The 27,570-nt window shown below is 40.2% G+C and overlaps 1 protein-coding gene and 2 long non-coding RNA genes across 3 annotated transcripts; 2 read left to right on the forward strand and 1 right to left on the reverse strand.

Moving 5' to 3' along the window:
• The first annotated feature begins 4,207 nt into the window (after positions 1 to 4,207).
• On the forward strand, positions 4,208 to 4,885 carry LOC145436993 (52 kDa repressor of the inhibitor of the protein kinase-like). Its single transcript, XM_080314171.1, has 3 exons — positions 4,208 to 4,489; positions 4,552 to 4,713; positions 4,777 to 4,885. Exons 1-3 carry the CDS (start codon positions 4,235 to 4,237, stop codon positions 4,840 to 4,842), a joined length of 483 nt encoding a protein of 160 aa, XP_080170297.1. The 5' UTR covers positions 4,208 to 4,234; the 3' UTR covers positions 4,843 to 4,885.
• Positions 4,886 to 18,640: 13,755 nt separating this feature from the next.
• LOC145436995 (uncharacterized) lies at positions 18,641 to 21,801 on the forward strand. The gene is made up of 3 exons (XR_013914528.1): positions 18,641 to 19,173; positions 19,241 to 19,415; positions 21,588 to 21,801. It is a non-coding gene; the product is annotated as an uncharacterized LOC145436995 (long non-coding RNA).
• On the reverse strand, positions 20,830 to 22,646 carry LOC145436994 (uncharacterized). Its single transcript, XR_013914527.1, has 2 exons — positions 22,224 to 22,646; positions 20,830 to 21,902 (listed from the first exon to the last, which is right to left on the reverse strand). It is a non-coding gene; the product is annotated as an uncharacterized LOC145436994 (long non-coding RNA).
• Between the last annotated feature and the right edge of the window lie 4,924 nt (positions 22,647 to 27,570).

Below are 27,570 nucleotides of genomic sequence, written 5' to 3' on the forward strand. Positions count from 1 at the left end.
CCTGGTGTAAATGATCATGCCACTTGAAAAACATCATAAATCCACAAACAATATCAACGCAGGCTATGTAGGTTAGTAATTAGCTACTATATACATTCCACAATTTGAGGTAGGTATAGGTATGGGCGGAAATTCATTGCAGTAACACCAGTAATGTATCTGCTCCGCATTACGAATTTGCCGTCGCAACTCCACCAGAGATGCCACTGGGATATTTCGGAAAAACCCAGATATGGACGCTAAATAAACCCAGAAAAAACATAAATCCTATATTTCCCTCAAATTCCTATGCGGCAGCTGAGAAAATGGAAACTGCATGACAGTCATTAATTACAGTCATATTGACATAGAACCCTTGATATTGAAACTGTATCATCAGTTCATACCATACATTTTGCTGCTCGGTTAACAATGCATTGACGCATTGCTACGAAAATAATTGGTGCGCGTTGCTCGTGTGTTAAATAAAATTATTACTTTGCAAGTGGACGTTAAATAAGCTGTGAAAGCAACCAAGATCTTATTTTATTTATTGATACTAGCAGTCAAGTCTTGAATCGACATAAATTGTAAGAAAACGGTTCCGAATTCAAATGAGTTTCCCTATGAACATGACTTTCTGTGAGCTGGAAGTTGGTATACAATAAAGTCCATCCTCAAGATTACCGGACCACGACTGACCTATCGATCTCGCTTCCCATGACATGCCGCCCTATTTCTTGTCGCTTCCTTTTTCTATAGTATATCTTCTTTACTTTCATTCAGTGTGCATGCCTCCTCGATCTTTACATCGCCTATAGGCCAAGGTGGGTGTCCGATTCCATAGACAACTCCTAGTCGCTTCGACATCTTCCTTTCTTTTCATTGTATCGCATTTTTTGTGGTGTATTGAACTAATAAAATTGCTAAAAACCAATGATGATGATGATGGCGATCACATCACGGCATTTCATTTTAGTAGTGAAACAGTTTCTGAAGACTCTGCCATTACAATATAACGAAATTCCTAGACAATGCAGCAATAACCAATCAGTCAATCGACAACTGAAGCTCATGCATATTTCGACATTATGATCTTAATAATCTAATATAATTGATTTTCGAACATAAATTTAACCTGGCGAACATGATGTTGAAAAAACCCAGATTCGAAGGTAAAGAAAACCGAAAACCCAGGTGATGCTCGAAAAACCCAGATCAAGGTAGAAAAATCTAGGAGTGGCATGTCTGAACTCCACGATTCATACAACACTGTCCCCTGTCGGTTTCCAAAATCGATAGCGCGCTTAGCTGTGCTGCGATTATCCAATTGTTAGCGAATAGTGAGTGAGTTAGATTCGATTGTGCCTCACCTCTGGCTATTGTTTCTCTCCGTGTCAAGTATGATTTCACATTCCTTGGCGAATTTGAGGGGGTTCTGCTGCTCTGATATTGTTAATATTCATATTTTCGGAATCAGTTCGACAATAACATTTGATTGGTACCAGTTAATATAAATTCTGAACAGTTTTTGATGAGAATTGCATTGTCGCGGGTCAGGCACGACCCGCCTGCGCGTCACCTGTGCCTCAACCATCCTTTCGCACGGCATTCTTGAAAATTGGTGATGCTGGGTGAAAAAAATGTTCAAATTTAGTTGTTCATAAACATCGACCGAAAATATCAACAATGACACTGGTCTGCAAATTTCCAAAGAAAATTTGCGCCAAAAATTGTACTGATTGATTTAGGAAATTTGTAGTTGCTGAATCCGATTATGTACTCAGAATTTCTTTATCACGCTAGTTTTTTTTTCGGTTTGAATTTTTCTCATATTCATAAATTAATCAAATTTCGGCGTTCGCTACAGTGACATTACGGTGTGCGTACAACAGCAAGACATCAGATATTGTTATTGAAATCATCTATAATGATGAACGAAAATGTTGTAGAACAGAAAGATTGAGTTTTCGGTGAACTTGAATCCAATGGTTTTTATCTTCTTTCAATCAGTACCTCTTTTCGACCCCTAAAACTATATGAGGACAAAACCATTTTTAGTCGGTAGCAGTTATCATCTTCATTCTTCGTTTAAAGATTGTGATTAGTAGTTCCATGCCTAATTTAGTTCCCTACGTCATCTTACACCTGTCCTGCTGCAGACTTCGTCGGTCAATGCCTTTTGCGACAGCACACTGCTCTTTCGTAAAACGTGAAAGTTAACTAATAAATTGTTCATATATTATGTAGAAGAGAATTGCTCACTCCGGCACATGACCCAAATGTGTGACTCTTTAATCTTGTTTTGAAATATTAAAAGACACATGGTTGCCTGATTTTCTAAAGAAAAAAGTGCTTATCTTGCTAACTTGAAAGAATTTATCATCATTAATCTTTGCCTGTATTTATCATGCTAATTTTCTCCCGTTTCCATATACTGTCACATTTTATTGGAATCGAGGAAAGCTGTAGGCCTATTTGATCTGTTTTTCTTGTGGTTTATTGCCATGATATAAAGGGCTTCTTTTGCATTGTCTACTAAGACAACCAGATGAATGAAGATTGCTTACTAATAGCTCAAAAGAAACCTGAAGTGCGTGTTACTTCACAATAGAAATGCAGCGGTTCTAATACAGTCGATCCTTCTCGACATATGACATTCTGTGGCCTACACCAAACAACATATTTTCTATGCTGAAAGAGAGCCAGAAATAAGCATTGGTATTAATATCTAGTGATGTGTTTAAATGGTTTCGAGGCTTTGTGTTTGTATTTTTCATGATTAAACGCCAATTCTAAAGATAAAAAGCTTTACATTTTTGGTGGTTTCTGATTTGCCGCAACATTTTACTGTGAACCAGAGTTGGTGGAAGTGATCGGCGTTGCCACATCAACTCGCAGATGTAACGCCTCAACAAGCAGAAGAAGTAATAATTTCTAAGACATGTCAAAACGACTTCAATTTGAAGACGTAATGAAAGGTCTGGAAATACTAAAATTCAGTAGATATCTAAGTATACTAGGCCGGGAGGAAGGTGGTCGCTTACTTTCAGTAGTTACTCGGAGACTGGTTACATACGAAATCGCAAAATGTCTATAATGACGCTACTACTGACGCTACGAATCTTCTAAAAATATTCAGTTACCGTGCTTTAGGCGCTATTTCACGCAGTTCTAATGATCATGTAACTCATGAGAGTTTGCAGTGTTTTCCTTAAACTATACTTTCTACTTTTCAAAATCCAAATTGCCAAAGTTTACCAAAATACTGTTCAGGTAGAAGTGTAAGTAGTCTGAAAACATATCAACTTCACTAAGTACTGCAAGTAGGTATAATCTACTGGACTATCCCGAAAAAGTTGTAAAAATTGGCATAGATATTATCTCCCAAACGTAACGTGGTAGAACAAAAATAACGCCAGATTCGTATTCAGCGCCTCAAATTAGGTAAGAATGAACCAAAGGAATCCTGGCGCAATAATCGTGTAGACCAGCGTTATTATTATTATTTTTATTTCTCATGCTTCTCGCCTTTTTCAGACTATGTGCACCACGACACGAATGTTTGTAATGTTCATAAGTCTTGATCTTTGGTAATCTTGAGGACGACTTCTTCAATCTTTCGCTCATTCAGTCATCAGTCGCTCTCGCATCCATGCGTCCCAATCGTGGTCTTTGCTGCCGACTTGTAGGTAGCACGGCTCACTTTCGGTCTGGGCACTTGGCTCTGGGAAATTTGGCATGGTATATCTTGGTTGTGTTATGCACCTTCGCAGTAGGTTTTAGTATTGTCACTCAATGATTAGCATAGTAATTCCGTTACCAAAGTCGACAATATATCGGTGCGCGCTGATTTACTCGATACTCGACTTCGACAGCGAAATTACAACGCTAGTCATAAAGACATAGTCTTGAAACTTGGTACAGCGCAAGATGACAGCATCAAACTATACTATACGAAATTCTGTCACCCAGCTCGATATGGAACATAGTTAAAATCAACGAAGGGCAATAGCGACTTTGCCTTTAATTACTGTTGCAGACGGATCGACAATAGCGAAGTCGTCAAAGGTATCTGGGCGTGATAGTCACGTGATTTTACAGGTGTCCACACCCAAAGAATGTAGAAGGACAAGAAGTGCGAGGTCATTGTTACGTCACGGCATTGTAACGCAGCGGCATCCATTTTGGTCCTGAAAGACCACCCACAACAAACCTGAACGCAGTTCTTTCGGCGTTATTGACAGTGCTATTCATGGGATTACGCTTGGAAGCTTGGACATTTGACATCGACACCAAGGTGAATTTGTTTATATTTGTTGTCTGCTGGTCGTTTTTATTTCAGATCTACCCGGACTATCACAACAAAATGCCTTACTGTGCTGCACCGAATTGCGCATCCCGCGATGCTGTATACCGTTTTCCAGCGGATGAAGAGAGGAGGCGGAGATGGAAAATTAACTGCAGGCGAGATCAATGGACGCCAACACAGAGTTCTCGACTTTGCGAAGTTTGTTGCTATATTGAAATTTTGATTTAAAATAGCTTTTGATGAACTCAAGTAAACTCTAGAAACACTTCGAAGCCAATCAATTTGAAAGGAAGCGCATTGACGGTTGCGTGAAATTGAAGCCGAACGCAATCCCAACGTTATTCGATGTACCGAATCCCCCCCCCGTAAACTGGAAGGTACTCAGCGGATTCTCAAAAGATCAATACCGGTATCAACTGAAGGTACGAGATGACATTGCACAGGTAGATAAAATTCTCCTGACCTATAAAATCATGTTGTCACAGAAACGGATTGCAACGATCGCGTGGATTTGCTTGATGAAATACAAATTGTCGGAGAATCACCGGTAGGCCTACATTGCCTCTTTCACAGGATTTGCCGATATACCCAAGTCTGTACAACTAATCCCTTTATTTAGAATCTCGACCAAAAGGCTTCTTGCGAGGATTGTGCCCTGTTAAAGCAGGAGCTGGAGCTAGTAAGATTCAATATTGCCGATTGGTCCATAACTTTACGCAGCATAGCACCGACTAGGATGTAAAGTCACTCATCTTCTCAATTGCAGCTCCAGGGCCAGTGTCGGGAGAAAGATGCAGAAATTGCGCGGTTGAAATCGCAGGTAATGCGAAATCCTTGTCAAATTCATTGTAGCCCTTTTTAAACGTTTCAAATATACAATGAGAACCATGGTGCAAGATATCCAAATGTGACTATAACGGAACTGTACATAATTTACGATCATTTTGGTAGTTGAGTATGAACTCCGATACCACGGAACGAATGGAGAAGGTGGTAGGAAGGTTTCTAAACGAGGATCAGATTCAAGTTTTGAAAAGAGAAGGGCAGGCCTCTGGATACAAATGGAGTGATGATACAATTATGTCAGCGCTGAAAATCAGGTTTTCATCTGGAAAACATGGGTAGATGACTAAAGGAGTTTTTTAGTCTTAGAGCGCCAACAGTATAACCGATCTTCAGATATGAATACCTGAGGAAATCCTCCTATCCTCTCTCGTCTTATCGCACGCTATGTGAACGGGTGGTATCGCTCAAGTTTGCTGCTGGAATCCAGTACATTGTCTTGGATTGGATTGCAAAAAAAGTAGACAGCCTGCATGACTGGGACAGGAACTGCATTTTAGCCCTGGATGAAATGCAGCTGTCCGAGAGCGTGGAATTCGACACCGGATTAAAATCGTTCGTGGGGTACGTCAGCCCCGAGTTTAGGTCGGGCGAACGAGAAAAATTCGCGTCTCACGCTTTGTGTTTCATGCTGAAAGATCTCGCCACAAACTGGAAGCAAGTAATAGGTATTTATAATAGGCCTACTTACTTTATAATAGGCTCCGGCCTACTTGTGTTCAATCAAATGCGCATCCGAGGTAAATAGCATATTGATTTTAACAGCGTATTATTTTACCGGAAATTCGGTGTCTGGCGTGCAATTGTGGGAGGTAACAAAGATATTGATCAACGAGTTGGGTCGACGAGGAATGTTCGTCGCAGATGTCGTAAGCGACATGGCGCCATCCAATCAGGCAATGTGGCGATCTGCCAATATTAAAACCGGAAGGTTTGATGACGAAAGATTGGTAGAGCGCCATTGTCACTTTAACTTACTACCAACGTTCTATCCAACCAGAAATCAAGTATCGTCAGTTGTTGATCATCCATATCTTGCTGGTGCGAAGTTATGTTTCCTGGCTGATGTCCCCCATCTTATAAAAAATTTACGCTCATCATTTTTGTCCAATGAGATTTATTTGCCTGGATACGCATTAACAATACCGAATGTCCCATTAACTTCCGCAAGGGTGGGTATGATATCCTGCACTCATCAATCTCATTTTAAACCAGCACATCCCCGTCATTTAGGTTTCTTCATCTCACGTCGTGGCATTAATTGATTACCAGGAGGGTAAAGAACTTAAAATGGCACCAAAACTCACTCGCAAACACGTGAACCCAACAAAACTTGAAAAGATGAGAGTTTGCACCGCTGCTCAAGTGAGATAGCCTATCGTGATATTGCATTTATGGTGTATGCTATGCGTCCATTGGTTTTGCATACCATGTCATCTGTATTTCAGGTACTGAGTCACAGCACCGCGTCTGCTCTACGAGCAATGCACGCTTGCGGGGCTGTTGCCAAAGAGGCAGAGACAACGGCCTTTTTTTGCGAATTCTATAATAGCTGGTTCGATGTGATGAATGCTCGAAAACCAGTAGAAGGTTTATTTGCCACTTCCGATCAGAGTTGGATCAATTACATTATTTCAGTTCAATTACAATTACAATTACAATTACTTTCATGAATGTTTCAATTACATTACAATTACAATTACTCCATGCTAAAAATATAAAATTACAATTACAATTACAATTACTCCTTGCATGCATCAATTACATTACAATTACAATTACAATTGCTGCTGTTGAACATTTAATTGAATAGTCATAAATTCAACCGTGGTCCTTGACAACCGTAGCGTCGTATTTAACAACAATTCAAGTCTAGTTCAGATTGTGTAGTAATAATTGCGTTGATGTGCGTACATAGTATGCTATGTAAGATGTCACTGTGACGTAATGTAAGCGTGTTTTGTATGCTAGGTAATTATGGCTCACGTAATTGGAAATGTAAAATGGTATTTACCTAATTTCCTATGAGTTAGGATTCAGTGTTGGGATGACTCGAGTCATGACTTGACTCGAGTCAGACTCGAGTCACCTTTTTCGTATGACTTGACTCGACTCGAGTCACTTTGCTAAAATGACTTGACTTGACTCGGCGTATCAAATATGTGGCTTGACTCGTGACTCGGAGCAAAATTCACGAGTCAATTTCAAGTCATCAAGTAATCGATGTCGATAAAAATCACTGTATCTCACGTATGTCGAATTGTTCACGAAACGCTGCTGTAACCGGCGAGAGCGACTAATCATTCAATGATCGTGCGTTTTACTGAGCCTCAATTGTTTTCTCACTCTCACAAATATATTGACCGCAAACGAAGACGAAGCTTACATTTTACTTTGTCGTAAACTAGTATAGTAAAGTAATTTGATAGAAAAATGTATATTTCAATTCTCTGTTCTTACCTTAACCAACCTCTTGTTTTATTGAAATTGAATTCGAATATAGTTTACGTATAGTCCCCACCAATTGGCGCAGGCTTGAATTGTATCATATCAATTTGTAAATAGGTAATTTATTGCATCCTATCAATTCGTTTCTCTATTCTCTATTTTGGAAGGTGACTATAAACTGAGGGTATGCAATTACTTACGTAGTTAAGTAGTTCTACGTAGCCTATATGTGAGCGAGCCTTTTGTGTGAGCCTTCTTGCGTGTATATTTAACTCTGTATTCGTTCATCGGTAAAAAAAACAATGACCACTCAACCTGTATTTCAGACAGCTAGCAAAATGCAATGACGTAATCATGCTTATATACTTGGAAAAGGCAACTTGACTTGAATTGTGACTTGACTCGTGACTTGACTTGACTTGACTCGACTTGACTCGAGTCACCTCCAAAAATCGAGTGACTTGACTTGACTCGAGTCACCTTCGAAAATCGATTGACTTGACTTGACTCGAGTCAAAATGCGCAATGACTCGAAATGACTCGTGACTCGAAGGTAGTGACTTGATCCCAACACTGTTAGGATTGAGGATAGGGTGCAGTATGTCGTTGAAAAAGTATTATAATATATGCATGTGTTGGATTTGCGTATATAGTATATAATTAAAGAAACAATATTATTTTTATCGAGGGACGTAGGAATTAGGATGAGGAGTAAAAACAAAACCGTGCTTTGTCAGATAAGACGTTATATAATATCCAGTGGTCTGGTTAGTTAGCCAGACGAAATAACGATGCATCATCGTGATCTGAAATCGTATTGTAGATTGCCAACCCACGGATAGATGAGCAATATGTGAGTCACGGATGAATGTACCGACAAACGTACTGAAAAGTCGGCTAAAACCAGCAAACTTTATAGTCCTAGAGCTGGCGATCCATGCGTCCAAATTTGATGCATCTGGTCTTCATCGTAAGCTATTGATGTACTAATTCCGAAAATACAAAATAAAATCTCGTCAGGGCAATGTAACTGCTCCAAAATAGCCGTTTAAGGCCGACTGTTCTGAAAAGTGAGAGCGCTGCAGCAGCATGACTACAACAATTACCAGTTACGCCCATAGCGATTGTTCAGAACAATGCCGATTCCCAGACTTTCACGACTATTTTGGGATGGTACCATTGGGCTCGAAAGTCACGTGACTTTTCAGCATAGCAACCACCGTCTGGGGCCAAGCGCGTTTCTGGTATCATCTTCTCTGCGGCAGTAATGCATTTGTATGTCGCAATTTCTGCTACTGCGCTGGTCTTTGCTGTCACATTATGTGTTTGTGTTACAGGCTTGATTTTTTTCCTGCAGATAGATGACAATGTATAGTATTCAATTAACATGATGGAGTATAGAGCAGTTTAAGATAGCCTATTTCAAACAAGTAATTCCAAGGTTTAGTACTTTCATCTGGACCTACTAACTATTCATCGTATGGCTGCAGCATTATTATGCTTCAAGTGTATACTTATCGACACGGAGACAGTGATCAGTCAACATCGGAGATTATTAATATTGTAACATTACCGTACCGTGTTAAATTTGATTTCAGATGGATTTGGTTAAGCTACTTTTACCATTTGCGAGTTCTTCAAAAATAATCCGAATCTGGTCAAAAGAAGTCAAAATGATTTAGACAACGACCATCCAATATCAGCAATGTATGGTGGTGATGGCAAAGAATTGGGAAATATTCAGTTCAGCCATGAGTATAATGAAAGTTTATGACGTAGAGGTTGGTAACTGCAAAATTACCTGAAAGATTGGGGAAGCGTTGGAATTGAGTTCGAATCCCACTTGACGCAAGTTGGTCGGAGGCTTATCTGGACTCCCCACTGCTTACCTAACTACATGAGCAGCGTCATGTAATCAAGCCCAGATGGCTAAGTAAAGCCGATGAGGCTCGAAAATCGGCACCACTGACGAGGACGTATGGAAGCAAGCAAGAGAAGAAAGAAAGAAAAAGCTTATCAAAAAGCAAAGAGACCCTTGAACTTTAAAGCATTTATGTTGTGGTGCAAACAGACGATCATCATCATCATCATTGGTTTATTAGCAATTTTATCGGTTCAATACACCACAAAATGCGATACAATGAAAAGACAGGAAGATGTCGAAGCGACTTGGAGTAGTCTATGGAATCAGACACCCATCTTGACCTAGGCGATGTAAAGAGGAGGCATGCACACCGAATGAAAGTAAAGAAGATAGTATTTCCACCTTTTCAGAGTACTATGTAATATTGCATACTTGCCGGAGTGTTATATTTTTTAAAGTAGTTTTAGGACATGTTTGCGGCACTTTTGTAATGTGTGTATATTGACTGATATCAAGTGTCCCTATTCTACCAAATCAAGATCATTAATAGACTTGAGCGTTTAGAAGAAAGACTTCATTTTGAAATGAGTCGGTGATACTATAGTACTTGCCCAGCATCACAAGTACTTTGACAAGTGCAGGGCAGCTTGTGCATTGCATACTCAAAACTGGACCCGACGATTTCCTCGAGATTCTGAATAGAAGAACTGCCTAATTCTGATATAACAATATTTCCACAACAATACTTTCTTAATCTTGCATAGTTGCATACTCTCGCTTGATTTTACAAAATTCTAAGAGTGCTGACGAAATCAATAACTGGCCAATAAATTCGACAAATTCACAACTTGAGAATGTATTTCCTTTGTACCAAGAATGAAACAAATAGAATGTAGGTATTGGTCACAGATTAGGTATTCCTGATTAATGTTGCCAACTTGCCATAAACGGATGCAGGTTTGACTTAAGCTATACACTGCTACTGTGGAGGTAGTCTTAAACTGACGACTCACTTAAACACACAGAGTTGGCTTGAAAATGGGCAGTCATAAGCAATACAATTGATAGGACTGTGTTGGTATATCGAAATTGACGAGAATAACAGCAAGCAGTGTAACGAGCACTCCATCGCAATCTGTAGTTATTGCATTTCTGCATCGCGTCGACGTAAGTATCTTCCATTGACAAGCCAAGATCCTGAACGGCGTTTGTGTAAATTCACGGTGCTCTGGCCATGAGAACGACGGTAAGGGATACCAGTGTTGTTGGGTCCGTATGGTTACAAGGCTGGTCTCACAAATGACCTACTGGTGGCATTGATGTACCATATGTCGACAACAACGTCAGTTCCTTCCCAGCGTTTTGGGTGGATTTCTACAAGTTCAGGAAGTATATGTGGTCCCGACTTTTAAGGCCGGTAGCGTCTTGAAGTGTGTCGCTCCACCTCCCTACGGTGACGTCATTCCATAGACAGTTGAGCTGCATTTTCTCACAGTTCAAGGGGTAAATAGCGTGCGTGTGCTTCTCGTTCTTGCGATGATGGAGATGGTGTCTTCTGGAGAGCAGTTTTTGGCAGAGATACCAATTGCATCATACAAGATGCCGGGATCAGAGATGCCCCAGATATGGTTTACATATAGCACACAGTGCAACTTCACTAGCACAGCAATCAGGTACAGATTAGTGAGGCTAGCATCAATGTTTGCATTGATTTGTTAAACATCTAAAAGTATCTATAAAGAGAATAAAATAGTTATGAATTACCCTCTGATTTTTGTTCAAGAAATTTGTGTAAATTTTGTATATCCATACAAAATTTACACAAATTTCTTGAACAAAAATCAGAGGGTAATCAGAGAGCAATGCAAAAGCTACTGAAAGTAGAAAATTTTTAATTTGGCTCAACTAGCCAAATTTGCTAAACATTTTTTGAAAACTCAACAATTTCATGGCATAGCCAGTAAAATTTAATAAAACTATTTTATTTTTTCGATAAATTCAATTTTTTAAAAAATCTGATAGCTTCACTTCTGCATGTTGGAATTGAGCCAAATCTAGTGTGCAACCTTTTTTCAAGCCACCTAACAATTTTGTTCATGAGCCAGTGAAATTTGGAAAAAAAGTTATTTTTGAACAACACTGATGTATAGAAACTTGACCAAAATTTAGAAAAACATTGGCAACAGTGCCAGTACTAAATTATAGGAAGTAGCGTCATGAGTAACAGCAAGACCTGGTCTCCCATTAAAAGAATATTTACATTCCAGTTAAAATGATACCAAATTGTAAATCGCTGCATCATCAAAGAAACCAAGTCGAAAGTACGGTACTCTTATCCTTGTCCGGCAATAGCAGTCTTCTCAGCACTATCCTTGAAACAATCAATAACTTCCTTCTGATTGGCATGGTTGAATATAAATTTGGCTGACCAAAATTCTTGATTATCTTTTTCGATAAATGGCACAGATATCTTAAAAGCTAACCGATGCCTGCAGTTGATGCATCTATTCTTAGGCCACTTTCACTACATAAACACTTTTAAAAAATCTAATAATTGTGGCTTATCTTAAATCATTTGCTATTGAAGCTGACTCGATTACGCTGTCTTGGGGCGATAGGGTTGGTGCTCTCACTTTACAAATGGGAAAAAAAGTTTGCAAATGGGCAAGGATTTACTTTGCAAATGGGCAAGAAAGTTTGCAAATGGGAAAGTATTTACTTTGCAAATGGCCAAGAAGTTTGCAAATGGGCAAGGACTGATTTCACTTTGCAAATGGCCAAGAACGGTCAAAAATCACGACTTTTCATTGTATCGCATTTTTTGTGGTGTATTGAACTGATAAAATTGCTAATAAACCAATGATGATGGGTGGGGCTATCAGCACCCTCAGTTGAGCAAGAGCCAGATGGGTCCTCTCCCGCAAATTCGGCGAAATCCAAATCCAAATTAAAAAATCTAGATCTTCATCCAAAATTGACGTCAGTTAGTTTGTGCTACCATGTGACCCCCATCGCCAGATTCACCACCACTAATTCGGATAAATCCAGATTTAGTTGGTGCTGTCAAAACTCACGACATGGTGGGGTCGTCAGCCCCCCAGTTGAGCAAGACCCAGATGAGGCCTCCCTCCACACATTCGGAGAAATCCAAATTCGAAAATCCAGATCTTCATCCAAAACTGGCGTCAGTTAGATCGTGCTGCCATGTGACCCCCGCATCCCCCATCACCACCACCAATTTTGATAAATCCAAATCCAGAATTAGTTGGTGCGGTCAGTCCCCCAGTCGAGCAAGACCCAGATGAGTCCGTCTCCCACATATTCGGCGAAATCCGATCGTGGTCAAAACTCACGACAATGTGGGGTCAGCGCCCCCCCCATACTTGGACACTACCCAAAAGAACCCTCATCCCCCAGAAATACGGCGACAAGGACACTCATCCCCCAGAAATACGGCGACCCATCGTCTATTTGACCAAATCCCGAACCCGAAAATCCATACTTTCATCAGAGTACACCCCTCCCGCACTTATTTTCTCTTAAGTTGCAAATGGGCAGGAAATTTTTCAAATGCGAAGGATTTACTTTGCAAATGGGCAAGCATTTACTTTTCAAATGGGTAAGCGTTTACTCTTCAAATAGGCAACGATTTACTTTCCAAATGGGCAAGAAAATTTGCAAATGGGCAAGGATTTACTTTGCAAATGCGGGCAAGAAAGTTTTCAAATGGGCAAGGATTTACTTTGCAAATGGGCAAGGATTTACTTTGCAAATGGGCACGGATTCACTTTGCAAATGGGCAAGAAAGTTTTCAAATGGGTAAGGATTTACTTTGCAAATGGGCAAGAAAGTTTACAAATTTCCCCGCATCAATTTCGATTCCGCATTAAACACCAAACCTCACTTCATCATCATCATCATCTAATGGTTTATTAGCAATTTTATCAGTTCAATACACCACACAATATGCGATACAATGAAAAGACAGGAAGAAGTCCAAGCGACTTGGAGTAGGCTAGTCTATGGAATCAGACACCCGCCTTAGCCTAGGAGATGTAAAGAGGAGGCATGCACAGTTGCACAGAATGCACACTGAATGAAAGTAAAGATCTAGGGATGGTGTGAACCTCTGAAAGGTTCAGGTTCGTGTGAACGCGAACCGAAAGGTTCTGTGTGAACGCGAACGTGAACCTCACGACGTCACGTGACGTCATATTGCTAATTCCAGCCCTATATTTGAATGAAGTGACAGCCTTTATAGTCTTGTAGAATTTTCGGTCAACCTAGAAAAAATTCTTATAAAGACGTATTATATACGGTTGGAAAGATAATTTTATCAGCTTTTCAATGTTGGGTTTTGTGACTTTTTTACCTTGGGGAAGAAAAGTTATGACCAAAAACGTGCCAGGGGGTAAAGCACTATTTTGCCTAACATTAAAATACAATTACAAGCTAAAACGCGATATCGTCGTAACATAATACAACACCATAAATTGGAATATCACTCTCAGTAAAGCAAACTAACAATCGAACAGCAAAAAAAAATGAAAAATAACTTTATTAAGAGGTATTTATGATACGTTAAGGGGTCAAAAGTTGACCGAGACGGAGATAACACTGGTATACTAATTTCGAAAAAAATGAGGGTCAAAATGAGCGTCAACCCCATGGACCCCCCCTCGAAGTTTTTGTTCAAATATAGCTCAATTATCGTACAATCGTCATCTGTCTTGTGCAAATGATAACTGTAGGCTAGTGGTAAACAGCAACAAAATGACTTTTCTTTAAAATAACAGCATTCTATTTATGTAGAAATTGGGTTGACTTTTATTATTTCAAAGCTAATTATTCAACTGCATTTTTTGAAATACGTGGTCGTGTCTTTATAATCTGCGCCTTCGATTTCATATCAATAAGTGCTGAAAATCCATTTAGACAAAGAAAGATGGTGGCGAATGTGATAACAAGGCATAACGCTTTCGACGACACATTTGGGTATGATCGCAAAAATGATGACACCAAAATTGACTAACAAATTTTTTTATTGAACATATAACATCAAGCCTGTTCAAGCAGCTCATCTTGAAGTTATTAGAGAAATGGTTATGTAGGCCTATATCACAGGAGAAAACGGATTTTTGCGAACATTTCGAAGTCTCCGTGATTGACTTTACGTATCCAACCATTTATTTTTTACACAATGCCCAGCAAAACACCTCTATACGCAGCCAAATATTTGTATCAGTGGGCTATTGGCAATTTCGCAACTAAAATGAGTCCACACAGCATGAGGATATTCAATCTCAGACGGCCATTCTGTTTATGTGAGATCTACTGTAATGAAGTAAAACTGCCTCGTGATTTTCGTAATTTGAAAAATATAAATTAGGCTATCAATTATTTTGTAAATTCGCCTCGCTTCGTGGACCCCTGAAAATGCTTCACGGACCCCCAGGGGTCCGCGGACCCCCAGTTGAGAACTACTGAACTAGAGTTTGTAGAAGTGCTACTCAAGTAGCACAAGTAACTCCCTATGTTTTCTACTAAATTAACAGTATAATTAGCAATTTTTGTGAAACGTGAAAACTACTTCAAGTAGCAGAAAAATCTAAGTATATGTGGTCGGGGGAAGGGTGGTCGCATATACTTTCGACATTTCGACCGCACCAACTACTTCTGGATTTGGATTTATCCAAATTGGTGGTGGTGGTGATGGGGGAGAGGGCGAACTAACCCTGTCGTGATTTTTGAACGTTCTTGGCCATTTGCAATGTGAAATCAATCCTTGCCCATTTGAAAACTTCTTGGCCATTTGCAAAGTAAATCCTTACCCATTTGCAAACTTTCTTGCCAATTTGCAAAGTAAATCCTTGCCCATTTGTAAACTTTCTTGCCCATTTGCAAAGTAAATCCTTGCCCATTTGTAAACTTTCTTGCCCATTTGCAAAGTAAATCCTTCCCCATTTGCAAAGTAAATCCTTGCCCATTTGCAAAGTAAATCCTTGCCCATTTGCAAACTTTCTTGCCCATTTGCAAAGTAAATCCTTGCCCATTTGTAAACTTTCTTGCCCATTTGCAAAGTAAATCCTTACCCATTTGAAAACTTTCTTGCCCATTTGCAAAGTGAATCCGTGCCCATTTGCAAAGTAAATCCTTGCCCATTTGCAAAGTAAATCCTTGCCCATTTGAAAACTTTCTTGCCCGCATTTGCAAAGTAAATCCTTGCCCATTTGCAAATTTTCTTGCCCATTTGGAAAGTAAATCGTTGCCTATTTGAAGAGTAAACGCTTACCCATTTGAAAAGTAAATGCTTGCCCATTTGCAAAGTAAATCCTTCGCATTTGAAAAATTTCCTGCCCATTTGCAACTTAAGAGAAAATAAGTGCGGGAGGGGTGTACTCTGATGAAAGTATGGATTTTCGGGTTCGGGATTTGGTCAAATAGACGATGGGTCGCCGTATTTCTGGGGGATGAGTGTCCTTGTCGCCGTATTTCTGGGGGATGAGGGTTCTTTTGGGTAGTGTCCAAGTATGGGGGGGGGGGGGGGCGCTGACCCCACATTGTCGTGAGTTTTGACCACGATCGGATTTCGCCGAATATGTGGGAGGCGGACTCATCTGGGTCTTGCTCGACTGGGGGACTGACCGCACCAACTAATTCTGGATTTGGATTTATCAAAATCGGTGGTGGTGATGGGGGATGCGGGGGTCACATGGCAGCACGATCTAACTGACGCCAGTTTTGGATGAAGATCTGGATTTTCGAATTTGGATTTCTCCGAATGTGTGGAGGGAGGCCTCATCTGGGTCTTGCTCAACTGGGGGGCTGACGACCCCACCATGTCGTGAGTTTTGACAGCACCAACTAAATCTGGATTTATCCGAATTAGTGGTGGTGAATCTGGCGATGGGGGTCACATGGTAGCACGAACTAACTGACGTCAGTTTTGGATGAAGATCTAGATTTTTTAATTTGGATTTGGATTTCGCCGAATTTGCGGGAGAGGACCCATCTGGCTCTTGCTCAACTGAGGGTGCTGATGACCCCACCCATCATCATTGGTGTATTAGCAATTTTATCAGTTCAATACACCACAAAAAATGCGATACAATGAAAAGTCGTGATTTTTGACCGTTCTTGGCCATCTGCAAAGTGAAATCAATCCTTGCCCATTTGCAAACTTCTTGGCCATTTGCAAAGTAAATACTTTCCCATTTGCAAACTTTCTTGCCCATTTGTAAAGTAAATCCTTGCCCATTTGCAAACTTTTTTTCCCATTTGTAAAGCGAGAGCACCAACCCTTCTCTCTTGGGGCACACGAGATACCGGTATGATATTTGATACCACCAAACAAACAAGTCAACATAGTTCAAATGTTAATTATATTTATCAACATAGTTCAAATGTTAATTATATTCATCATTCTCACTAGCTTTAATTTCAGTCACTTTCCTGTCGTTTTCTGGCAATTCAGAAGTCGATGGAAAGACTACTCCGAATTGTTTTCTCATCCATTATAACAAATTGGCACGTTATACCCTGGCATTTTGCGCGGCTGCAAAACAACATAATCCTACCTAGTTAGTATCTAAAAGTCCTGAAACTAGCTAATAAGTCATAGAAGATAACATAAAACCCAGAACTGTACTTCAAACAACCTCACTGAGACAGAAAATACGATTTAAAAACAGACCAATATCGCAAATTAACACAGGCAGCGGCTATCTAAGATAGTTGTTTGGCCCCAGCGAACCAGAAGTCACGTGACTTTCGAGCCCAATTGCCTGGAAATATACTTTTATTGCGGAATCAGTGCGACACTAGCTTTCGATTACGACCATACATATCAAATTTCGACTCTTGGATCGCCAGCTATGGGACTATCAATTCTGCTGCTTTTAGCCGGCTCAGCAGTTCGCTTCTCGGCGTATTCAATCGTGAGCCAAGTGTTGCGAATCCATCGGTTGGTTAGTAATTTAAAAATTGTATGGAATGGCAGCCGAGGCCAGCATAGCGGTAAAAATAAAAATAAACTCCGCCCGCAAGGGCGCGGTCAATGGCCTTCGCGAATGGATCAACAAAATTCCTTGTCGTTCGTTTAAAGAGAATGCATTACAAGTCAATTGTTTTATGTTGTGCTTGTCAGGTCTCAATAGCAATTTAATGTAATTGAAATTGTAATTGAGCAAAATTTTTGTCAAAATACAATTACAATTACAATTACACAAAATAAAAATGCTTCAATTACAATTACATTACAATTACATTGAAAAATGTAATTAATTACATTCAATTACAATTACAAATTACAATTGATCCAACTCTGCTTCCGATGCAAAAATACAATCACTCGAAATGGTACCTTGATATTTGGCAAGGCCGTGTCACAATTATCCTCCTATTGTAATTTATCAAAGGCTATCAAAATGACTGGGGACATCACATTTTCGAAGCAAGGATGGAAGCCAGTCCAGACCGGGATATTGATGTCCACACAAAGCGTGCTCTATCTCCATCACACGCTGGTAATCGGAGGTGAGCTGAAATACCTCCTCACTGGCCGCCTCACGCAAGATGCCGTAGACTCGTAGAGAATCTTTTTGCACAGGTATGCTATTGTGGGGTGTCATCTTTTCGGAATTGAAGTAACAGAAGTGTGCTTGACTTTAGCCTAGCCTATATATTTTGCAGATAAGAAGTCGTGGTCAATCACACCCGAAGGCGATACAATTCCGCAATGCCTTGAAACTTATTTGCGTATCGCAGTACATGGGCAGCATCAGAGGGGAGAATTGTGAGCAAGATGATTCAGCGAATTTGATCAATTTTTTGAAATCGGCTGTGGACAACCACAAAAATCAAGAACGGGAGGGGCAGGAGGGACTCGAAGCGGAAGAAAATTTGAAATTACTGGCCGACGCATGTCTGGACGAAGGAGAAGCGAACGCCCACTATTACGTTTGCGGCTGGGTTATCGCAAAAGAAATCACGCGTTCGGAGTGCGAGACTTGCCGCTCGCATTTTTCCGTACAAGAGCCGGTTCTCAGATCATCTAACATGTATTCAAATTTAACAGTCATACGGTCCTACACGAAAGATGGAAATTTATCAATAGCTAATGAGGATGAATATTTAACCCACCCGACCCCGCCAATGCTCCGTTTTTTCCAAGGTATCGAAACAATTTTTCGCAGTAACATAGGCCCTTTTCATACCGGATTTACGAAACTCTTTCGGGAACAAGTTCCGAAACAGGCGATGTTCACATAGAGAAAAAATTACCGGAACAGTTCCGGGAAAAGAGCGCGTTCATACCTATTTAGAGTTACCGCGAACTTATGTTCACACAGGTCGTTTTTTCGGTAAATTCGCGGGAAATTATGGCCAGTATGAACGCGATTCTCCGTAAGTGTTGATAGTTACGAAACCATGTCTGTGGGGTGTTCCAGTTGTAATATGCTTGTGGAAAACGATGTGGGAGAGGCATATTCGTGAGATGCGGAGAAGTTGGCTCCAACTTTTAGCTATGGGATGTTGCGGATATGCCTTCTCGATGTGTATGGGGCTCTATACTCAATATACCTGTTAACCTGTATCAGTAATAGAGCCCGAGCATGTTCCTGGCTTGTATATTATCAACCGAAGCTGAGAGCAGAAACTGAAAGCCAGCAATGAGGATAAAGTCCTGGAATGAAAAGAACCACTGATCACATCTGCGTACGACAAAGTCAGTTTATCTTTGTGATTGCTTGTATAATGGTTTGGGTAAATCTAATCTTATGTACACTGTACAGAGAAACCAAGGAATTCTAGAAATCCGTGAAAGAAACATTTGGTATACTCTGCGACGAGCTTCGAGACCATAACGAAAAGCAGCCAGCAAATTATACGAACTCAATTTCTCTTGATTGCTGATTAGCTGTCGCTCTTTGGAGGCTAGCCAATGAAGCCAATCGTTTATAGATCCAGGTAAACATCAGATGTATTTTAAGAAGGCAACTGTCACAAGTTGATTTTAATAAAAATAATTGCTGGTGCCTAGCAGGGCTAGCCACAATGATTCGAGTACTCGAATCTGAATCGAGTATTAACTTTAATGATTCGAGTCGAGTAGTAAAATACTTTTTTCGAGTACTGAAATTATACTGAAAGTTGATTTACTAACGAGAATTATACCGTAGTTTTGATACTATTTTCTACTGAGGAAGCCTTGATTGGCCGTGTCGCAACATACGAGATATAGTACAAAGCTATGAACGTTGCTGGAAATAAAACATTTCCGAAGTCATGACCATCCCATAACACTATCAAGCAGTGCAATGAAAACGGTATGGTCGAAAAAACACCAAAATATCTTTAATGTGACGGACAATAGGCGTTATGTTCTTTGTGGTGGCATAAAAGGTAGCCTACACATTTGGATTTTGGCATAGTACATTGTGTTGTGATGTCATCATGATGATACTTGACTCGAAGCGTAATAAGTGATTCAGAATCGAATCACTCAGGTACTCGATTTTGCCCAGCCCTAGTGCATAGTAATATTTCGATATTTGTCATGGCGGAATGTCAGCCAGTTTTTGCGTAGCATACCACTACAAAAAGGTCAGACAAATTTGGTCATGAATCATTATGTTCGAAAAAGAAGTCTGGAAGACCAATTGTTCTTGCCAAGTAGGCTACTTTCTGTCTCAGAAATAAGACCCAAATTGATGGAAAATAGACTTCTGGAAACTGAGCAGTCAACACAATGACTTGGACTCGGACTCGAGTCATAAAACCATGACTCGAACTCGACGCTCTGCTCGATGATTTGGACTCGGTGGTGAATTGAAAATGACTCGACTTGAATCTAGTCAAAACTTTTAAAGTGGGATCAACTTGTGACTTGGTTACGACCCTGCTTACTTATTAAGACTGAAATTGCTGAAAATGAGACCAAATTTGTATATTTTTTGTAGTGTAGTCAGGCATGTACAATGTACATCAACCTACTCATTTAGTTAGTTTTAGTTACTAAAACTAAGTAGTTCTAGTTGTGGATTTAAAAAAGTGAATAGTTTCTGGTTCTAGTTGGGGATATTTGAAAGTGAGTAGTTCTAGTTCTAATTGCAGATTTTGAAAAGTTGACAGTTCTAGTTCAGGGCCGGCCAACCCGTGGCCCACATGTGGCCCGAGAGTTAATTTCCGAAATTAGTAGTATTATCAAAAATGGATTGCACAGATTGTGAACTTGCAAGGCCAAGCAAAATTTGATTAGTCTGGCCGTAACACTTGAGATGTGATGACTGAAATGTCAGTTCCGACGCATTGGTAGATATATGGGCCAGTCACATTTTGGTAGATCTTCGTACACTACAATAAAGCAGAATACTTTGCGATAGATTTATCAAAAGTAAAAATTTTCTACACGCTTAGCGCAACATCTTGTCACTCGATTTCTTGCTTTTAATATTGTTACCCCTTTGTGAAAATGAAAGAACGCCTAATGTATCAGATTGAGTCTAACTATATATATTTGCGACCTCCTGTTTGTGCTCGCAGAAAGACCCTCGACTATGAAACCTAGGCACAAAATGATTGACGCATGTTGGACGAAGCTTTCGATACCGATATGTCCAGGTGCCAAATAGTCCAGTCCTTGCAAACTGAGCCTAGCGATATACAGCAGGCTTGCAATAAAGTCAAGTGACAATATTATTAATTTATCAACTTCAAAAATTTTTCACACTTGCCGCGGCTAGTGGCCCGCAGAATAGTTCGTCAATCGAATGTGGCCCTTGGCTGAAAAGGTTGGCCACCCCTGTTCTAGTTGCTAGTTTGAAAAATTGAGTAGTTCTAGTTGAAGTTGCGCATTTTGAAATTCCAGTACTTTGCACAAGTCTGAGTGTTGTGGAGGGATAAAAAATTACCACAGCAACATTTGTACCAAACATGCATTTGCTGCATTCAAGTTTTCAGATTGGGAGCCAGAGGGTTCCGTACTAGCCTACATAACTGATGAGGCAGCCTATCCCTTTCAGCCCCGGCTCATGAAGCCTTTTCCCTGAAAAACAAACAGAGCAGGAGCTAAAGCTAATTTCAAATATGTAATATAAATTTCCTTTCTGCTGCCCTTAAAATTCACAATTGCTTTTTCAGAAACTTAGCAAAGCATACATGAAGGTTGAAAGATTTTGGTCGACTGAAGGCGCGGTGTTCGGCTTTGCTCAGAAACTGCAATCCGGTAAGGCCAGAATAATACAGAGGATGGTATACGCAATGAAGACAAGACGTGGTGGTGATCCAAGTATCGCTGGCCCAGACGTCGGAAATGCCTTGTGTGACTTTCTCAATAAACAATGCTCTTGCTTAACCAGATGTGTTTGTGCTGTTTCATTTTATTCATGAGAGAAACTATAACTTCATGCACACTTGCACAGTTCCACCTTTTTCATCAGTATCCTCCATCTAGACCTGCGAAAAGATCAGATTAAGTGACACTTGCATAACAAAGGAATTACTTGGTTGTAACAAGAAAATGAAGGCATAGGTGAAAACCAAATTATGGCTTGGATGATGTACGATGGGTTACCAGCCCGTTGGTTCAATTTTGGTTCGTGATTCAGAGCTAAGGACATCATTCTCTGCTGTGCTGACAACTATCAAAGCAGATGTTACTAAATCCCCTTTTCAGTAGGCGTATATGACGGTGACTAACCTACGCACAACATATGGTAAGGGTCAAGATCACCTATCAAATTGGTGTTGAAGTCCTTAAGTTTTCAGGCAACTCACCCAATGTTGCATCATTTGGAGATGGTGTTCTACCTTTTTAGCCGTGCTGTGTTTACAAAACCACAGAAAAAAGAAGCTGAATAGTAGTCAGTGACTACGTATTGTGAGCATACAGAATATAAATCCAAGAATAATGCATTCCCAACACCATTACACAAGAAGATCAAAATGCCGCAAGTAGCTGACCTCGAAATACAAGCAGCCTGAATGAACAGCGCGTTACCGTAACTAAAAGTTTGATTGACAGCGTTCCGGGAACCCAGCTGCGCCATTCGTGTTCATACTCAGTCGGTCCCGTAAAAATCTCCGAAAATAAGCGCGTTCATACCGCCCCGAAAAACCAGTGTTATGTTCACATAGAGGGGTTCCGGTAAACATTTTCGGGAAATGTTATTCCCGGAACCCCGGTATGAAAAGGGCCATAGATGTCGCACGGTTCGAAAACTCACCCGACCAGTTTATATTTGAAAAACTTCCGAAACAAAACGATTTCGCGCCGTGTCATGCTGATGTCGCCTTTTCTAGAATGGCGCACCGATATATTCAACTAAGACTGCATGCATATGCAAGAAATGTATCGGGGAAATCAAATGCACACAGTCATGCAGGTAAATTGGCCACACGTTCAAATATTAAGTGAGACAACATATACCTTGAACACTACAATATAAATTACCGCTTTTCTACTGTCTAGGAGCTGATTTTTTTCAACTACTACTGAGAATACTTTTCGCTATACTTTTTCGGCTACTATTTCTACCATGGATTTCTAAATCTAGTAATGTCATTTATTGTTCCTTTATTCCTACTGTTCCTTTGTGAGTGTTTTTGAAATTACTGCCATTCGACATTACATATATATATATATATAATTTTTATTTAGCATTATTAGTATATATTATTTTTATGGTCACATGTTTATTATGACTTTAGTCCTACAGTACCTTAGTTAGCGTTATGATGCCATTATATTCGAAATAATTTACATGATTGTTGTTTATGTTATATTGCAATACTTTATAATTTATTTATCACAACATCTATTGTAGTATTACATTTAATATCACTCAAACACTAAATGTATTATTGTAGTGGGTGTTGTGATGAAAACAATCTTCAACTTATTCTAACGAACCTGCTTTTTAATTTGGGTATATTTTCTGGTTAGGCTTCATCGTTTCAGAATATTAATAAGATTATAAATTAAACACTTTTGCTTGGATTTTATGAATAAAGAGGGAGAAATCGTTCGAAAAGTCAATTTCAATAGAACCGAAGAGCGGGGCAATAGGCAAATTAACGATAGACGGCTGCAGCTCCAGGACCAAAATGGCGGACGCCCTACGTAACAATGAAATCACGACACAATGACCTCGCACTTCTTGTCCTTCTACATTCTTTGTCCACACCGGCACACCACCTTTGATTACACGCTGGTTTGACTATAGATAACTAAGGTAAACCTTATAGGTATCTATAGTTTGACCACCTCTGGTACTCACTGTCACTATACGTTCATTTTATGACATTTCTAGTTAGTGAGTCACCCGTGCACGGTTTCTGGAAATGGCAGTATCTTTTTGCTGTTTTAAGACGAATCACTGAAGAACCGAAGCGTAGGCGCGATGACATCGTCAGGCAAGGGCTTATCTGACTTCAATATTCATAACCCTGCTAGATGGCCGAGCTGGATTGGTAGATTTGACAATTGGATGGAGGCAGAGGGCATTACAGATCCTGGCCGGAGACGTGCAAAACTGCTGCATGAGGCTGGTCAAGGCGTGTATGACCTGGTTAAGATCTTTCCCGACATTACCGAGGACGGTGATGCGTATGTGAAGACTAAGAAACAGCTTACGGACTATTTTGTCCTGAAGCAGAATAAAATCTTCGAAAGAGACCAATTCCGGCAGACTAGACAAAATGCTGATGAGCCCATTCAATTGTACGTTACGAGACTGAAGAAATTAGCTGCAACATGTCAGTTTCACAATGAAGATGAAGAGATTGTACAGCAGATAGTCTCTTGTGGATGTGATTCTCGTGTCAGAGAGAAGGCTCTGCGACAAGAGAGGTCTTTGCAGGAATTGTGCGACTATGCACTAAGTCTGGAACAATCGAGGCGGATCGAAAACCGTCACAAAGAAGTGCCCGACTCACAGACGCAGGCAAATGCACAACGTCAAGCATTGCCACTGAAGGAATCATGTGATAGCGAAAGTATGAACATGCAGAGAAATGATGCACACGCCTGTTACCGATGTCGCAGTACAAAACATTTTGCTCGGTCATGCCCGTTCAAAGAAAAACACTGTTGGTTTTGTGGAAAACGAGGGCACGGCGAGAAGGCTTGTCGTTTGAAAGATTCGAACCAATATCATCAATAAAAGGCCGCTCAAACGGTCAGAATAAAGTGAAAATGCTCACTGCGGGGGGGAAGTCTTGGAAGAATACGGTGACGGACTTACGTCATGGGTGCTATTGGCGAAGAAAAAAGTGGAGATTCTGCTGATTTGGACTTCTGGGTGATACAAAGCCCTAGTTTGTTCGTGACGAAATTGAAAAGGAAAACATTCCGGAACCGGTAGTGGACCATCCAGAGTGTAGTTACGAGTCTATTCCGAGTCCAGCAGTTCGAGTGATGAGAGACAAGTTCCTGTTTTAACTGCTGATCATGATATTGAAATGATGAATGATGATGTACGAGGACATCCTTCTTCATCTAGGCCAGGGGTTCTCAGCCCTTTCTTGGCCGTGGCCCATTTTGCGGTTTAAAAATGTGCTGTGGCACACCTGATATCTTAGAGTCATAATCCTGTTTAATGCGCGGTCATGGACAGCGCCGATATGCCTATTTCTCTCAAATATGCACATTTTTCTCTAACTGATGATATTTAAATTTCGATTACCCGGGATATGAAATCGCGCCAAGCGCGAAAAAAAATTCAAGTTGAATAAATATCCTCCAACAAACGACCAACGACATAATCTTGGGGCCCCTTCGAGTTCCGCAATTGGGGGTGTGGGTGCGGTAGTTACGGCCCTGGTAGATTATAAGCTATAACTCCTAAGTAGATTATTTTCGTCCGCTGCTCCATTCGCGTCACGAAACACAATGATCTGTGTGATTGGGACTTTGGTGATACTATTGTGGGGAATATTATAATCATTCTAGGCCAGCATCGAACAATTCATTGGTGGATGGGGTACTACAGAGAAGTGAAGAAATATTTTTCAATATCCATTATGTACTTTGTATGTCTTGTACCAAAACAACTGAAGTTGCGATGTCAGAATATTCAATCCAATGATACAATCAATTCCTGTGACTCTTTCATTATGTACATGTACAATGATTTCCAGGCCGGACATTTTAAACCGACTTCAAATATTAATACGCTCCGATAAATCCTCAATCCATTAAGATTCGTTGAGGTGGTGCAGTATACCTTCGCCAGAAGTTTCCAATAATTTGCAATTATGGCTATTTTAGCTTACAATAGTACGACCTACCGAAGTACAGTAAATCTGTACATCAATTTCACTTCATTGCGAGTTCATACCCCTTTCAACAGCATACGGCATATGACGCTGCCGTAATACTTGGTTACTTCAGCATTATCTTCCATGTATTATACGCTTGAAATTATTTTAGTTGCTGTTAACCGTAGGTTGTCATAGCCAGTAGAAAAAGCCACCGTTTCTCCCTAACATTTTCGATTTGTACATGCTTACTTCATACGTGCCACTACGTCTAATCAGGGTCGGATGACAAGCTTTGTAGCTATGGAGCCTACGTATAATTAGATAATACGAATATATTTTTAGCGAATAACATAAAAAATATAACTAAATTTACATTAATTCTGAAATTTTATAAATAACTCTGTGGCCCACCTCAAAATGCTCTGTGGCCCACCCTTTGAGAACCCCTGATCTAGGCCTACGGAAAGAACGCGTGTTTGTTTGCAAATCATGTATAGCAATGTGCATCAGTGCTTGATTTTGTAACAATGATTGGCGATTTCAATGATGCAGGGTTGTGGTGACTCGAGTCGAGATTTTTTGGTGACTCCGCTTGACTCGAGTCATTTTTTTGAAATGCGTAAAATGACTCGACTCTAGTCGGTTTGCGTATTGACTCGACTCATTGTGAATGACTCGAACCAAGTCGTATGACTCGAGGTTAGGACGGCCGAGACAGACATTTCATTGTGACTTCGAAGAACTGTAAAAGTCACCACGTTTGGTATTTCGTCTATCAGTCCTGATACTTGGAAAATAACGCAGAAACTATTAGGACAGAAAAAATTACCATATTATAAATGCGAGCCATTCTATGTCCCTCGAGCAGAGTTGAATGAAGTGGATCGAATCGAGCAGTGAGCATGATGACTTGAATTCGACTTTTGAGTCAAAACTAAAGGTAAGAATGACTTGCGACTTGGTTACAACCCTGATGCAGGGGTCAATGAGCTAACAAACAAATTCCCTGCAAGGATTTCATGAATAATAAAGATGGGAGTACAATGATGCAATTGATCCCAATACAAAACAGTCACACATAAACAATGCTATGAAGAAGGATAAGTGTCGTGTAACATCAACCTTGCTGAATCAATGACTATCTTGTAATGAATCATGTTTCATAGCACAGCATTGCATATAAAATTGGTTGATTGCTGCCACTCTCTACTTCTGGCAGGCCTGTAACAACAGAGCATAGCAAGATTAGAAATGAATTCATATCAATTTGTGAGACGTGGGTCCCGAGATGTCAGTAAACCCAGATTTGTCGCACTCCTTAAAAAGTTTAGGAGCCACTGTTGTATTATGACCGAAGTTGCGAATGAGTTGTAGGCTATCTAACTGCAATGAGCTCAAATCTATAATAACACCCACTAATTGTTTTTTCGATCAAGTACAGCGCTGAGAGCAATGAACATGCTTGGGACGCCAATCACTCGTGATACGAATTAGGTCATTTCCGTTAGATTTTCGGGGACGTATTAACAGATGAAGTCATTCAAAGAGCGTTCTATTTCGCCAGCAGTAAAATTTAAAAAATGCATAGCTACATCGAGAAACATATTAAGATAAATTATAATGAAGCCATTAGTGGCAACACGTTCCTGCCGTTATTACCACATCACAGCGCTACCTATCGCCCATGGAGGAACCATGAATTGAAAAGTTCTAAACGAACGGTCCCCTATTCTCACATTAATATTGAATCAATTTCGCCAGACTGATTTCATCAGGTTAGGAAATATCCATTGGGCGCCTCCTGGCAGGTTCTATAAACGGTGTCACGAAATGTTATGAGATTGTGATAGGTTAGCACTAC

The sequence above is a fragment of the Botryllus schlosseri genome, chromosome 4 (genome assembly GCF_051294905.1).
Source record: "Botryllus schlosseri isolate E-star chromosome 4, Bs_hap1, whole genome shotgun sequence".
In the NCBI taxonomy this organism is placed as follows: Eukaryota; Metazoa; Chordata; class Ascidiacea; order Stolidobranchia; family Styelidae; genus Botryllus; species Botryllus schlosseri.

Bases quoted from the DNA above. Each gene is read 5' to 3' on its own strand.
- LOC145436993 (XM_080314171.1), top strand. From the start codon at position 4,235: ATGGGATTACGCTTGGAAGCTTGGACATTTGACATCGACACCAAGGTG. The intron at 4,490-4,551 runs GTTTGTTGCTAT...AGTAAACTCTAG, and splicing joins AGAGTTCTCGACTTTGCGAA to AAACACTTCGAAGCCAATCA. The intron at 4,714-4,776 runs GTACGAGATGAC...ATGTTGTCACAG, and splicing joins AATACCGGTATCAACTGAAG to AAACGGATTGCAACGATCGC.